This window comes from Tiliqua scincoides, chromosome 3, assembly GCF_035046505.1.
Source record: "Tiliqua scincoides isolate rTilSci1 chromosome 3, rTilSci1.hap2, whole genome shotgun sequence".
Classification (NCBI taxonomy): domain Eukaryota; kingdom Metazoa; phylum Chordata; class Lepidosauria; order Squamata; family Scincidae; genus Tiliqua; species Tiliqua scincoides.
In genome coordinates this window covers 14439626-14454499 of record NC_089823.1, presented here as the reverse complement: position 1 = coordinate 14454499, position 14874 = coordinate 14439626, and the positions used below count along the sequence as shown (strand labels likewise).

Below are 14874 nucleotides of genomic sequence, written 5' to 3'. Positions count from 1 at the left end.
AGTGTCCTCTCCAGTGCGCGAAGCCTGGGTAAAGTAGATATGGAGGATAGACTGTTACCCTCCATTGCAGCAAATCCCCCCTCTCCACGTCGCTGAAATGGTCCAATGGAAAGGCAGAGGCCAATACGGTTGGTTCCAGCGGCGTCGCAGGAGTTGCCAGAACGTGACTGTTTTCAGCCATGAACTGCCTCAGGGACTCCGGCTCCGGATTTTGCCTCGAGGTTGACTCCTGAAGCCTTTTCCATAACTGTATGTAGCCACAAGGCAGTGGAGGTTTGGGATCAGAGTTTTCCTTCTCTCAGATGAGCTGCCTTCCCAGGCAAAGGAGTCCCATCTACCCAGTGGCTGTTTAGTCACCTCTTAGGACAAGTACAGCCAAACTGAGGGCCTATTCTTAACCCCAGCCCCCCCGGGGGGGATAGGAAGCTATAAAAACGTAACTAATCTGCTGTTTTTATGTGAGCTGCTTGGCTTTTAGCCACCAGCTTTTTGTGGCTTTTTTTAATCTGCTGTTTATTGCTTGTTAGCATTTTCACGTTACTGCTTTTTATTTTTAAACTGATTCATGGTAAGCCACTCTGATGCTGTTTTCAAAAGATGAGGTAAAAATACCTCAAACAAATAAATAAACAGGTGCTGTGTCTCAGGTCATAAAGAACACGTATTACATCTATATGTCAGGTATATGTCAGGTCATAAAGAACACATGTATTACAGATCCTCCTTGGTAAGACTGACTGCTTCTGTAGGAAACTGTCATGGATGAAGCTGTAGCATGTGCAAAATGGACCTGTCCAGAGGCAACCCTACTGTGAGGCAAGATGAGGAAGTTGTCCAGATGAGCGACCTTGGCTGTCACTGAAGGTGGCAGAATAGGAGAGATAATCCACTGAGGGCACAATCTATGGTGCTCTCGCATTGCTTCCATTCACTTCAGTTAGGTTCATATGAGAGGACTTTCCCATCAATTGAGCTCAGGTTAATTAGCATGCATACGGAAGATTCCATTTGGATTTTGGTCAGAGCTGCACCCAGCAGGCCTGGTATGCTGAGCTACTGCATCAAGACTATTTTAGTGGGGCTACTGAAACGGAGGGCCCAATCCTAACAGGCCATTGCACCGTTGGAATGCACGTTCTGGTGGCACAGCAGCCTTTCCAGCATCACAAAGCAAGTCATGCTGTTGCATGGAACCAGGTTGCTGCTGGAAATACCAAGCAGTGGTGGCCATGCAACCATGGCAATCTCAGATGCCCTAACATTGGTAAGTTGGCACAAGGCATGAGCTGTGGGTAGATAGAACAGGGCTGGGGAAGAATGGGGCAGGGACCATGTTGCCTCCCTGCAGGATGCAGCTTGCACACCGTTGGCACAGTTGCATTGGCATGCAGGGGGTTGGTTAGGATTGGACAGTGACTCTAATACAATGTATGCATTCCGTTACAAATTTTGAGTTGCCTGTGGACCTGACATATGTATTGGCTGCCCAGAGGCTTTCTGGATCAGCCTGTCAGTCTGCTCTCCATTCACATTTGAATTTTATGAGGAAACTGGGGTGGAAATGGATTATTCATCCGTGAAAGCCAAAAAGAAAAGAAAAAACCTTCATAAAAATAAAAGGCTCTTTGATAGAGGAGTTATTTGCAAAATTAATCGAGAGATAGTTTCCTGTTTTAGATGCGCAGAATAAATGCTCCCCTTAAGACAAGCTTTCATACAAGATGAAAAATATATGTATCATATACTTACACACACACACACACACACACACACACACACACACACACACCCTTTATTAAATTTATATACAGCTCTATCCTGTCCATACAGTATCTCCTCTAAGTAGTTCAACAGAATGGAAACTCTATAGATCAGTAGTTCCCAAACTGGGGGTTGTGACCTGATTTTTGGTGGGTCACCAAAGGGTGAAGGAAAGATCAAATAACTAATAGCTTCAAGCACTGAAACTATTCAAAAATCAGATACTATAGCTGCTAACTGCCCTGCAAGCAGCTGAGCTCCTGCAGTTTGCAAGCATGTGCAAATATAGGAAGATAAATGCCTGAGGGTTTGTCTTTCTCGTTAATGTTTTATTTATTTATAATATTCTTTGCAGTAATAATATTTCTTTCTAGATCTTTTCTAACAGTCTGGTAAACCTAGGTGGTCCCCAATAGAGTGTCATTTTGAAATGTGGTTCCTGGTGAGAAAAAGTTTGGAAACTACTGCTGTAGGTGTAACCTTTTCCCCAAGAACTTTCAGGAAGAGGTTTCCTAGATGCTGCATTGCCAACTTTCAAGATACGTGAGATCTGCACGTGCCAGCTACACTCAGCAATAAATCATGTTCTATTCCTTTCCAGTGAAAGAGAAAAAACGCCTTTGCATGTTCTCCTTGCCACACATTTGAATTAATTTACATTTGTGCTCAAGGACAAGCGCTCAACAAGACAACAAGTGCTCAAGGGCACTTCTCCAAAATAGCAATATTTATTCATTCAAGCAGAAAAATTACTGCAAATGGCCGCCTTCTGATACCCTGCCTGATCTTCTGATCAGGCCTGATCTTGTCTGATCTTGGAAGCTAAGCAGGGTCAGGCCTGGTTAGTACTTGGATTGGAGACCTGGGAATACTGGGTGCTGTAGGCTTATACCATAGTCTTTCGAGACTGAACGTTGCCAACCAACCATCTCAGAATTGTGAGTGCCGGAAAATGCGTCTCCTGACTTTTATAACATTCATAAGCAGAAGCTTACAATTGCATTTAAGTGACTGCTAATAGCGACTACTTTCTTTGCATTTTCAGACCTTCCCAAACTTGCCAAGGATTGTCAACATTCATTTGCAACTGTCTGTTACTAAATTTCAGAGAGTCACTTATATAATGGCTAATTTCTGATTTTCCCTCAAAGAGTCACATCGAAGAATGACCAAGAGGTGAGAGAGATCAACCCGCTACACTGTGACTGTTCAAGGGGCTGCACTAACTGCAGCCAGTCGCTGACAACCAACTCCGATTTCTGGACCAAACGCCAAGTTCTAAACTTTTATGACACACTCTCAGTGAGGTGGAATGACCCACCTCTGCTGCTCATCCTGGCGAGCAAGGTGGCCCATGGGGGAGGGGGGAGCAAAAAGGTTCTGCATTGGACCCCACAGCTCCTAACTTTGCTCCAGAAGTAACACCATTTGTTCATTCAGTTACACTGTACAAAGCAGTGGTTCTCACTCTTTTAGCACCAGGCCCCCACTTTTTAGAATGAGAATCTGTCAGGACCCACCTGAAGTGATGTCAGGACCGGAAGTGACACCATCATGCAGGATAATTTTTAACAATCCTAGGCTGAAATCCTACCCACATGTCCCAGGAGTAAGTCCTATTTACTATCGTTGTTAAAAGCATCTTCATAGTAGCCTGTTAAAAGTACAGATCTGTGACATTTTCCCAAACGTAGTCGCATACCATCACATCACACCAAGTTTAATATATTAAAAATAAAATATTGAAATAAATGGGGACCCACCTGAAATTGGTTCACGACACACCTAGTGGGTCCCAACCCACCGCGTACAATACAGTATTTTTCCTTCCATCTTTGAAAAGTGGTGACATTTTTGCTTTTAAATACAATCCCAGTGCCAGCCTGTCCAGCATGGACTGACAAAATACTATTGCAGCTTCTCCCTGTTGTTGGTCCTTTAATTAGTCATTTCCTGGTAACTCCCAGCCACATTCGCCTTTTTATTATTTATTTACTGAGCACAATCAATTAGCAGCTCTTATCTAGTGGTTTCCTCTTTTCTGCCCAAGCCATCAAACTTGGCTTATTTTATTTGGTATTATCAGAATAGCTGCAATCATAAAATTATTAACAAGCAAATGATGAGATTGCTGGGGCTGGAAAAGGGGAACAACTGATTAAATAGTCAGTTGTGACTAGAAGTTACTAGGAAATGGGTCAGTATAAGTAAGGGCCAGAAGCAATGATAGAGAAGCAGGAAACATCAGGACCTTTACTAAACAAGACCCTTGGGGATATGGAAACCAAATGATGCGGGTATGGGAGTCAAGCTATGGACAGTGTTTTTTTTAATTGTTGTTATATTAGATTACTATCATCGTTATTAATATGAATTGAGGTATTACGGTAATGCAGGTAAAAACTGCAATCCTGTACAGGTAAGACTATGCAGGTAAAAATACAAACTGATTCTCTTCTGTAAAGTAAGCTATTGACATCTTTTGAAGTCATATTGGTACCTAGTAGGCATGATGATGATTTCAACAGGCTGGCAAAGGGGGTATGGAGACATACTGGGTAATCCATTGGGGGCCTGCAATTGTACAAAAAAGGTTAAGAACCCCTGAATTAGGCTACCAGCAAGAATGCATGGACATTTACTTTCTACCTTATAGAGAAACACTATTCTACAAAGTAACTACCAACCCTTTCTTCTAGAAAGCTCTGGGCATTTAGTCTTCCACTGAGTAGTCAAGCTTAGCATGCTTTATGTAAAGAGAAAACCCAACAGAAATCCTTTGTTTTGCAACCGTTTTCCCAGCTCTAATATATATGTTAGACATAGATATAAATATATGTGTTCTGTAGTGGACAAAGAATGTGAGATGCATGACCAGAAGTTTTGAATGATAGTTCTTTATAGTACAATGGCTTTGAGTTGCAGACTAACTTATAGCTCAATCCTATCTAAATCCGCACATGGTGATTATTCTTTTGTATCCTGTGGGGGATTTTTGACTGCTGGAGGTCTCCTTGGGTAAGCTCTAGTAGCCATAACGGGTCAGCTCAGACTGTGTTGATCCATACAGGCGGATCAGGTCTGGGAAGGGGTCAGTATTTATTGTGCACTGCTACAACCAAACCTGTCCCCCCCCAGACCCGAACCACCCACTCCCTGCCCCATCACAACCCTATTCTGCCCACCGCTCCCCATTCTATCCTCTTCTTGCCCCCTGGATCGGCTTACCTTTACCTGCTGCTTTGCGCTCTCACATAGTGCTTTATGGCGCTTTTGCAGCAGCGCCAGCAGAACATGTGTTCCGCTGGCACTTCCCTTTGTTAGAATTGGGCCGACAATTTTTATAGCATCCATTCAGGAATGATTAACTAGCAAACTGGGAACTTGATTTAGATAATTGATTTTAAAATTGGTCTTTTTTCTCAAAGACTTAAATCAATGATTTAAATTACCGTGATTTAATGGATCCATCCTATATAATCACAACTGTTACCATCACCAAACTTTACTGTGCATTATTGTACAGTATTGTACAGATTGTCATATCACTTCATTGTGCAAAAGAGTGAGTTAGAATTGTTTTGTATGGTTTTTTTTTTTTACCCCTATCATCTGCAATGGGACTTCTCCCATATTGTTCTGAAGCCTGAATCCCTTTAACCTCAGCTGCTGTTTCTAACCTGAAAGAACTCTGAAAGTAAATAATGGAAGATAATCCCTCTTGTAAGTTTGGCATTTAGAGCAGTCAACACACAATTTGCCTTTTCTTTTCTCTTTCTTTTTTGTCAGGCTGTTAGCCAAGAAAAGAACTTTTAGGATCATTTACTCAGAACTGCTTCTACAATTAGCCACCCCATTGTTAAAGTCAGTGTGTGGTTTTTCTTATGCAAATCACACTGTTCCTGCTGCAGAACCTATGAGAAACCAGCATTCATTCAACAAACCTGACTGTGAAAGGCATTTGTGACCTGCTATTACAAAACAGATGCAGGCTGCCTCAATGGTAGTGTATGTTATACTTTAAAATGGCAATTAACTGTAATAATCATTTTTACTGCCATAGGAAGGAGGTCTGCAATTCAGGGCTAAAAATATAAAAGTCAACAACTGGGGCAAATTTTGAAACATAGATTAAATGGCTGACTTTGTTCTCCTTGTTAAATAACAGATATTTGCAGAATTTAGAAGTACCCTGTAGATTGTAGAACAAAAGCTTAAGACACACACACAACATACTAGGCTGCAACAATAATTGGTGTGAAAGAGCAGACATTCCAGTACAATATCTACACTTAGACGCCTGCATTGGCTTGGTCATGTCGTGAGAATGGATGATGGCCGAATCCCAAAGGATCTCCTCTATGGAGAACTCGTGCAAGGAAAGCGCCCTACAGGTAGACCACAGCTGCAATACAAGGACATCTGCAAGAGGGATCTGTAGGCCTTAGGGATGGACCTCAACAAGTGGGAAACCCTGGCTCTGAGCGGCCCGCTTGGAGGCAGGCTGTGCAGCATGGCCTTTCCCAGTTTGAAGAGACACTTTGCCAGCAGTCTGAGGCAAAGAAGGAAGGCCCATAGCCAGGGAGACAGACCAGGGACAGACTGCACTTGCTCCCGATGTGGAAGGGATTGTCACTCCCGGATTGGCCTTTTCAGCCACACTAGACGCTGTGCCAGAACCACCTTTCAGAGCGCGATACCATAGTCTTTCGAGACTGAAGGTTGCCAATACAATCTACACTTATTATTAATATCAGGGCCGGCTTTTAGGCAAATGGAGCAATTTTGCCCACTTGGGCCCCGCGCACGGTGGGGGCCCCCGAACTGCCCTTCCACCCACTGCTGCTTACAACTGGCCTGAAATTAGTCACTTTGGAAACAGCTCCTGCCCACCATTGCTTCCAACTGGATTCAGATTGGTGCCACACAGATGGCAGCCGAGATCTGTGTGGCCCATCGCCATACAGATGGGCACTTCGCTCTTTCCTCACCCTCACAGCTCTCAGTTCCATCCTCTCCCCAGTCTCACTCCAGAGCAAGCTGCTGCAGAAAGGGTGGTGATGGGCAAGAGTCGGGGAGCGCTGCAGGCGCACTGCACCACTAAAGGTACAGGAGTCCTATCTACCTGCACAGAAGTAATGGGTTGTTTTTTTCTTGGTCTGGTTCCATTGAAGCGAAGAGCTAAAAAAAATTGTAGAGGGAGCCCTGCAAAAGTGTTTCCAATTGGGCCCCCGTAGCTCCTGATTAACGTCATTTTCACGTTGTGTTTGGTGTTACATTCCACATTCTTTTCAAAAAGGGCTGGTTTGCGCAATACTTTTCTATACACTACTTATTTCAAAAGGACACCCAGACTTGGATATGCTTCCATTATTATTTTATGCCCCTGTTTTTATCCTTTATACGAGTGCACCTGATGGAGTCGCAAAGTATTTTGATAAAAGGAAACATATTCATGTATTACTTTAAAATACAATTTACTTAGAGTGCATCTGTAGCCCCATGATCTCCAGGGAATGCAGTGCATCCTACCTGGGGTTAAAGAACTCATTCTATGCTCATAACAACCTGTTGAGGTGAGGTAAGAGAGACTATTTTCCTGCCCAAGGTTATCTGATAAGTTTTCTGACTTGGCAGGGATTTGACAGAGCTTGGGTTTCCCATATCTAAATCCTATCATAGCTCAGTGTTTCCCAATCATCTGATGGCTGAAGTAAACTTTTTTATGAACTAAAAGCAGAGGTACACTGTGCTGTTCTCACCCGAAAAGACATATGGTACTTTCAAGGCCAAACTAGAGGTGATGTTAAGTACATTGTTGTCTAGTCTGGGGTTCTTTACACTTTAAAAAGCTCCTAGATACATCAGGACCACATTCCAAAGGTAGGACATGTTTAAACCTCTATTGGGATTGCACTTTCCTTGCTGAAAACTTCTTCTGCTGGCCTGCTGTGGTCTTCCAAAAGTGTTAATGAGGCAAAAAGCCAAATTCTATTGACTGTCCCAAAGTATGTGTACTTTTCCTGCATACCTTCTGTCTGAACATTATGAGAACCTATGAAGCTATCTTATAATATACTGAATCAGGCAAATGACCCATGTAGCTTAGTATCACATCTGCACTGACTGGCAGCAGCTCTCCAGGGTTTCAGGCACGAATTTCCAAGCACTATCTGAAGATGCCAGGGCTTGAACCTAGGATTCTGCATCCAAGCATACATGTTACCACAAAGCTGCAGCCTTTCCCTATAAAATACTGGACTGCAGGTAGGACCAGCTGCACAAAGGAAAGGGAGGGCTGGGTATAGAATCCTGCAGCCAGCTTCCAACTTGGTGAAGTGCATGTTTCCCCGGGAGTATATTGGGGTTTTTTTAAAATGTGTTTGTTGTTTACTCTAAGCAGGAAGCAAAACTGCAGAACTTCGTATTTGATCCAAAGCCAATCAAGGTTAGCAGACACAAAAGGTATTGAGAACAAAATGGCTAATATTATAATACCATTGTACAAATCGAGGGTAAGGCCACACCTGGAGTATTGTGTCCAGTTCTGGTCGCCACATCGCAAAAAGGACATAGTGGAAATGGAAAAGGTGCAAAAGAGAGCGACTAAGGATTACTGGACTGGGGCACCTTCCTTATGAGGAAAAGCTATGGCATTTGGGCCTCTTCAGCCTAGAAAAGAGCCTGAGGGGGGACATGATTGAGACATACAAAATTATGCATGGGAAGGATAAAGTGGATAGAGAGATGCTCTTTACACTCTCACCTAACACCAGAACTAGGGGACATCCACTAAAATTGAGTGTTGGGAGAGTTAGGACAGACAAAAGGAAATATTTCTTTACTCAGCGTGTGGTTGGTGTGTGGAACTCCATGCCACATGATGTGGTGACGGCATCTGGCCTGGATGCCTTTAAAAGGGGATTGGACACGTTTCCTGAGGAAAAATCCATTACGGGTTACATGCCATGATGTGTATGTGCAACCTCCTGATTTTAGAAATGGGCTATGTCAGAATGCCAATGCACGGGAGGGCACCAGGATGCAGGTCTCTTGTTATCTGGTGTGTTCCCTGGGGCATTTGGTGGGCCACTGAGAGATACAGGAAGCTGGACTAGATGGGCCTATGGCCTGATCCAGTGGGGCTGTTCTTATGTTCTTATGTAAAATTCAAATGTAGGATTCTCATGCAAAATGTCATATTGTCATGGGTGGTACAGAAAAAGTAGTTTGAAGACCTTAATGTGATGATGAGCTTAGTTCAACAGATGCCTTGAGATCTCAGTTGATAAGAACTTCTGGAAATATATGCATGAACCCCTCCCCCTAACTTTCCACTGCTTTTAGAAGGTGCCAGATTTTTGTTGCAGAGAGAGAATTCAGTTACTACTTTACAGTCTGTTCATAAGTCATGGTTCAGTTTTGTAGCAATGTATGCTGATAGAAATCCATGCATTATCGTAAATCTTTCTTAAATTCTTTATACACTAATAGTTAAACTAACATAAGAGCCCCTCTGAATCAGGACAATGGCCCATCTAGTCCAGCTTCCTGTATTTCAAAGTGGCTCACCAAATGCTTCTGGGAGCACACAAGTCAGCAAGACATAACCTGCGTCCTGGTGCCTTCCCCTGCATCTAGCATTCTGAGGTAGCCTACTTCCAAAATCAGGAGCTTGCACATACCTATCCTACTTGTAACCCGTGATGGACTTTTCCTCCAGAAATTTGTCCAATTCCCTTTTAAAGGCATCTAGGCCAGATGCCATCCCCACATCCTATGGCAAGGAGTTCCACAGACAAATTACATGCTAGCTAAAGAAATATTTTCTTTTGTCTCTCCTAACTCTCCCAACACTCAATTTTAGCAGATGTCCCCTGGTTCTGAAAAGAGCGTATCTCTATCCACTCTATCCATCCTCTGTATAATTTTGTACGTCTCAATCATGTTCCCTCTCAGGCACCTTTTTTCTAGACTGAAGAGCCCCAAACACTGCAGAATTTCCTCATAACAGAGATACCCCAGCCCAGTAATCATTTTAGTTATTCTCTTTTGCACTTTTTCCATTTCCACTATATCCTTTTTGAGATGTTGCGGCCAGAACTGGACGCAATACTCCAGATGTGGCCTTACCATTGATTTGTACATCGGCATTATGCTCCATCACGCTGTACAAGAACAAAGGTGACAGGGGTGACTGCAACAACTACCGCGGCATCTCTCTCCTTAGCGTTGTAGGAAAGCTGTTTGCCCGAGTTGTACTAAAGAGGCTCCAGGTACTTGCAGAGAGCGTCTATCCAGAATCGCAGTGTGGATTCCGAGCCAACAGGTCCACCACTGATATGGTATTCTCCCTTAGACAACTGCAGGAGAAATGCAGGGAACAACGACAGCCACTCTTTATAGCCTTCATAGATCTCACAAAGGCTTTCGACCTGGTCAGCAGAGACGGCCTCTTCAAGATTCTCCCCAAGATTGGATGTCCACCCAGGCTCCTCAGCATCATCAGATCTTTCCACAAGGACATGAAGGGCACTGTTGTCTTCGATGGCTCCACATCAGACCCTTTTGACATCCGAAGCGGAGTGAAGCAGGGCTGTGTTCTTGCACCAACCTTGTTTGGGATTTTCTTTGCTGTCCTGCTGAAGCAGGCCTTTGGAACTGCAACAGAAGGCATCTATCTCCGGACCAGATCAGACGGAAAGCTCTTCAACCTCTCCAGACTGAGAGCAAAATCCAAAGTCCAGCTGAAACGTCTGCGTGACTTCCTCTTTGCCGACGATGCAGCTGTCACTACCCACTCTGCCAAAGATCTCCAGCAGCTCATGGATCGTTTTAGCAAGGCCTGCCAAGATTTTGGACTGACAATCAGCCTGAAGAAAACACAGGTCATGGTTCAGGATGTGGACTCACCTCCCTGCATTACAATCTCTGAGCATGAACTGGAGGTTGTCCATGACTTTGTGTACCTTGGCTCAACGATCTCCGACACTCATTCTCTCGATACTGAGCTAAACAAGCGCATCGGTAAAGCAGCTACCACGTTTTCCAGACTCACAAAGAGAGTCTGGTCCAACAAGAAGCTGACGGAACATACCAAGATCCAGGTCTACAGAGCTTGCGTCCTGAGTACACTTCTGTACTGCAGCGAGTCATGGACTCTTCGCTCACAACAGGAGAGGAAACTGAGCGCTTTCCACATGCGCTGCCTCCGACGCATCCTCGGCATCACCTAGCAGGACAAAGTTCCAAACAACACAGTCCTGGAACGTGCTGGAATCCCTAGCATGTATTCACTGCTGAAACAGAGACGCCTGCGTTGGCTTGGTCATGTCGTGAGAATGGATGATGGCCGGATCCCAAAGGATCTCCTCTATGGAGAACTCGTGCAAGGAAAGCACCCTACAGGTAGACCACAGCTGCGATACAAGGACATCTGCAAGAGGGATCTGAAGGCCTTAGGAGTGGACCTCAACAAGTGGGAAACCCTGGCCTCTGAGCGGCCCGCTTGGAGGCAGGCTGTGCAGCATGGCCTTTCCCAGTTTGAAGAGACACTTTGCCAACAGTCTGAGGCTAAGAGGCAAAGAAGGAAGGCCCATAGCCAGGGAGACAGACCAGGGACAGACTGCACTTGCTCCCGGTGTGGAAGGGATTGTCACTCTCGGATTGGCCTTTTCAGCCACACTAGACGCTGTGCCAGAACCACCTTTCAGAGCGCAATACCATAGTCTTTCGAGACTGAAGGTTGCCAATACAAATTATGCTCCAGGTGTATGCTCCAACTACTCAACTAGTTAACTGAACTGAATCACAATCAACTCCATGAGTTGAGTTGTTTTCAGGGCAAAATTTTACTCTCTTGGTCTTCATAAAGGAAAGTCACTCTGTACATGATTAGAGACACTTTGCCTGCAGCTCCCTTTTTAAAACACACACATAAACCACTTTCTTGAGGGAAGAGAGCTTTGTACAGAGTTATGTAGTGCAGGCTGCCAAATTTTTCAAAAGCAAACAGATGTCAGCCCTAGCCACATGACTGAAAGCAGTTTGAACCACAATTTCCCAGAAATATAACTTGTAAACAGTACTGTAAAATGATGACATCTTGCCATTGCTAATATGGTTACCCATATATTCCAAAACCTCTGATGTGAATGGGCCTTCATGATGGTATCATAGATAGCACAACTCCACCCCACTAAAAAAGAAACTTCTATTTATTTGTCACAAGCATTTTTAATTCAGTGGAACAACATCTAGTCCAATAAACAATTATTGAATCAAAGCTTAATATTTTGCCAGGAGCACCTAATTGTGGGAGGGGATATGAACAGGCCCAGCCCAAAACATGTGCATCCCTGAATCAGGATATCTAAATGACTCCTTGCCATGGTAACAAATTATAATAATAAATTTTATTGGAACCTAAACTCTGACTTTTAACTGGAATAAGTGAGGAAATAAGGACTCTCATCATGGAAAAACATGTATTTTTATCCTTTAAGTAACCATGCTCCAGCACATCTAGAATTAAGAAGAAGAGCTATTAGGGGAGCAATAATAAACCTGGGCAGGCTTGAGTGGCGCAGCATCTCCAGTTTTAACCATTAAGCATGGTAGCCAACCATCATTTCTGTGTTGTGTTGTGGCCCTTGGATGAGTGTTGCCAGCTTTTCAACAGATAGGCTGTTGTGGCTTTAACAGTTACATGGTAAGCAGCTGAACCACTTCCTGGCATGAAGATGAGGCCATGAGAAACGCTTAAGTGGCAGGTGCCCATCTGCCAAGAACCTCTGAAAAGACCAGGGGCCTATCTGTTTAAAAAAAAAAAAATGTCATGGCGAGAACTGTTTTAAAAGACACCAGATTTTCCTGAGCCGGGAAAGGTAACAACATTTGGCAATGAGGGATTAATTCAATTTATCCCTGAATTCATTATGAGGGAGTAAGAGGGGAAATCCCCCTATCTCACTTGCTGAAGCATCATAATGTATACACACTGCAATGTGTATTTAGCAATTTAGCAATGCAGAGCTAAAGCAACCTCCCCAGTGCTAAAGCAACCTCCCCACCTAAAGCAACCCACAGCTACACACATGCATACCTGTCTGCCTGTGCTTTCACAGTACTGCAGTTATTTGGTTTACTGCTTGTTGGCTTTCTCACCATAGTTTAACTTCATTCTGTTACTGCATCAGTTTAAATCTGGCATCCAAAATAAACAAAGTAGCTGCTCTTTCCAAGAACCCGCCTAATGCTCAATGCAATTTTTCTTCTTCACCATGACTTTCCTGCAAGCATGTGACATCCATAAAAACACCAATCTCTGGAAAAGGAGAAGAAAAAACCCCAGATGCCTGAAGTTCAGAGACAGGCAGCCTCCTCTCCCGGCAGTCCTTATTGTCTGAGTCAGATGAACTATCAAGAAGCCTCCATTCAAGTTTCACTGTGATGATCAGACAGAAGAAATTTTCTCCACCTCTTGACCATACCAAAAAATAAAGAAAGTATGTGTGTGGGGAGGGGGGGAGTCAACCCCTTTCCCACCATATGTCAGAAGGCTTCCAGGGCACAAGTAGTAACTTTGACTTTCCAGATCGTTGTGAATATCCGAGCTGGAGAGGGTGGGCTGGCCTTGGGAGCTGTTCAGGGGCCCAACTGGAAACACCGTTGGTGGGGCCCAGATTCTCAGCCAAGGTCTGTAGAATCTTAGAGCTATAAATAACGTTGAGTACAGACTTTATATCTTTGTGGTTCAATTGAAAGCCATCCAAATGCGTGCTTCAAAAGTACATTTGAGCAGTGGTGTAGCTAGACGGAGCGCAAAGCACCAAGTTTTGCAGGGAGCCTCACCATTGCGTGCAAGTGTCCTGTTCCCCACCCCTTTGGAGTTATTCTGGGTGCAAAATGGAGGCATATGCCTGGAATGGTTCTGAAGGGGGTGCACTTGCATGCCCTGGTGAGGCTCCCTGCAAAACTTGGTGCTTTGCATCCCCTCTAGCTATGCCACTGCATGTGAGTCCATGGACTAGATGGACCTAAGCACATTTGAATATAAAACTGCATACAAGCCCAGAGTAGATCACTCTAGTTTGGCCCCCCCCCCATTAAGTGCAGGGATCCAATTGGGACCAGTTGGTCCCACTGGCTTAAAGCCGGCCCTGTGCAGAAGCTCTGCAAGCCACTTCCCATCTCCCCTCTCCATCTTTCCAGAAGATCAGGGGGCAAACTGTGATTGGTATAAACAGGAACCCCCCACCCCAATGCACAGACAGAATTCTCATCTTAGGACCTCTTTGCACTCCCCACTCGGAGAAACTCAGCGATCCACCCAAAGTTGGCACCACTCAGCTCCCCCCCCCCCAAAAAAAAAAAAAAAAAAAAGAAAGTGACCAGGCAGGGGAAAAGTGGTTGGCAGCGTCCCGGCTTTGACAGTATGCAAAGCTGGCAGCCCAGAGCCCACCCCGCCATCCCCCCCCCCCAGAAAGGGGGAGATCAAAGCCCCGCTTCTCCCTCTGGAATGCCAGGAATGTGCGAGCGTTTACCTACTGCCCAGATCATAGCCACTTCTCTGGGTCCTAAGCTTGGCCCATGTATGCGCTCCGGCGATCGCGCAGCGGGTCTCTCCCCGGCAGGGCAGCTCCTGGAAAGCGGCGGTGGGAGGAGGAGGAGAAGGGGCTGGAAGGGCCAGCGTAATTCTACCCGCTCCGCCGCCGCCGCTTCCAACCCACATGCACACACAGCACATCATCGCCCCGCGGGTCCCCAGGTCCTAGCGCCACGCGTGCACTGGCAGGACTGAAAGTTGCTAGGGTGGGAACTGAGCATCTCCGCGGATGCAGGCAGGCAGGGAGAAGGAAGGAAGGAAGGAAGGAAGGAAGGAAGGAAGAAAGAAAGAAAGAAAGAAAGAAAGAAAGAAAGAAAGAAAGAAAGAAAGAAAGAACCATCTTGCATGTTTGTGTGTCCAAGAAACACATCTTGAATGACCTTGGTCCAGTCCAGTGGCATAGCTAGAGGGAGTCAAAGCACTAAAGGTGCAGTCCTAACCAACTTTCTAGCACTGGCATAGCTATGCCAGTGGGGCAGGTGCTGCATCCTGCAGTTAGGATGCCG

General features: G+C 44.9%; 1 protein-coding gene across 1 annotated transcript in view; it reads right to left on the bottom strand.

Annotated features, from left to right (window-relative positions):
• The window catches only part of AMOTL1 (angiomotin like 1), a 73611-nt gene extending 59150 nt beyond the window's left edge, over positions 1-14461 (bottom strand). The window contains exon 1 of the mRNA XM_066620731.1: positions 14307-14461. Within this exon, the coding sequence (XP_066476828.1) occupies positions 14307-14322 (16 nt within the window). The 5' untranslated portion in view covers positions 14323-14461. The remainder of the gene's footprint in view (positions 1-14306) is intronic.
• Between the last annotated feature and the right edge of the window lie 413 nt (positions 14462-14874).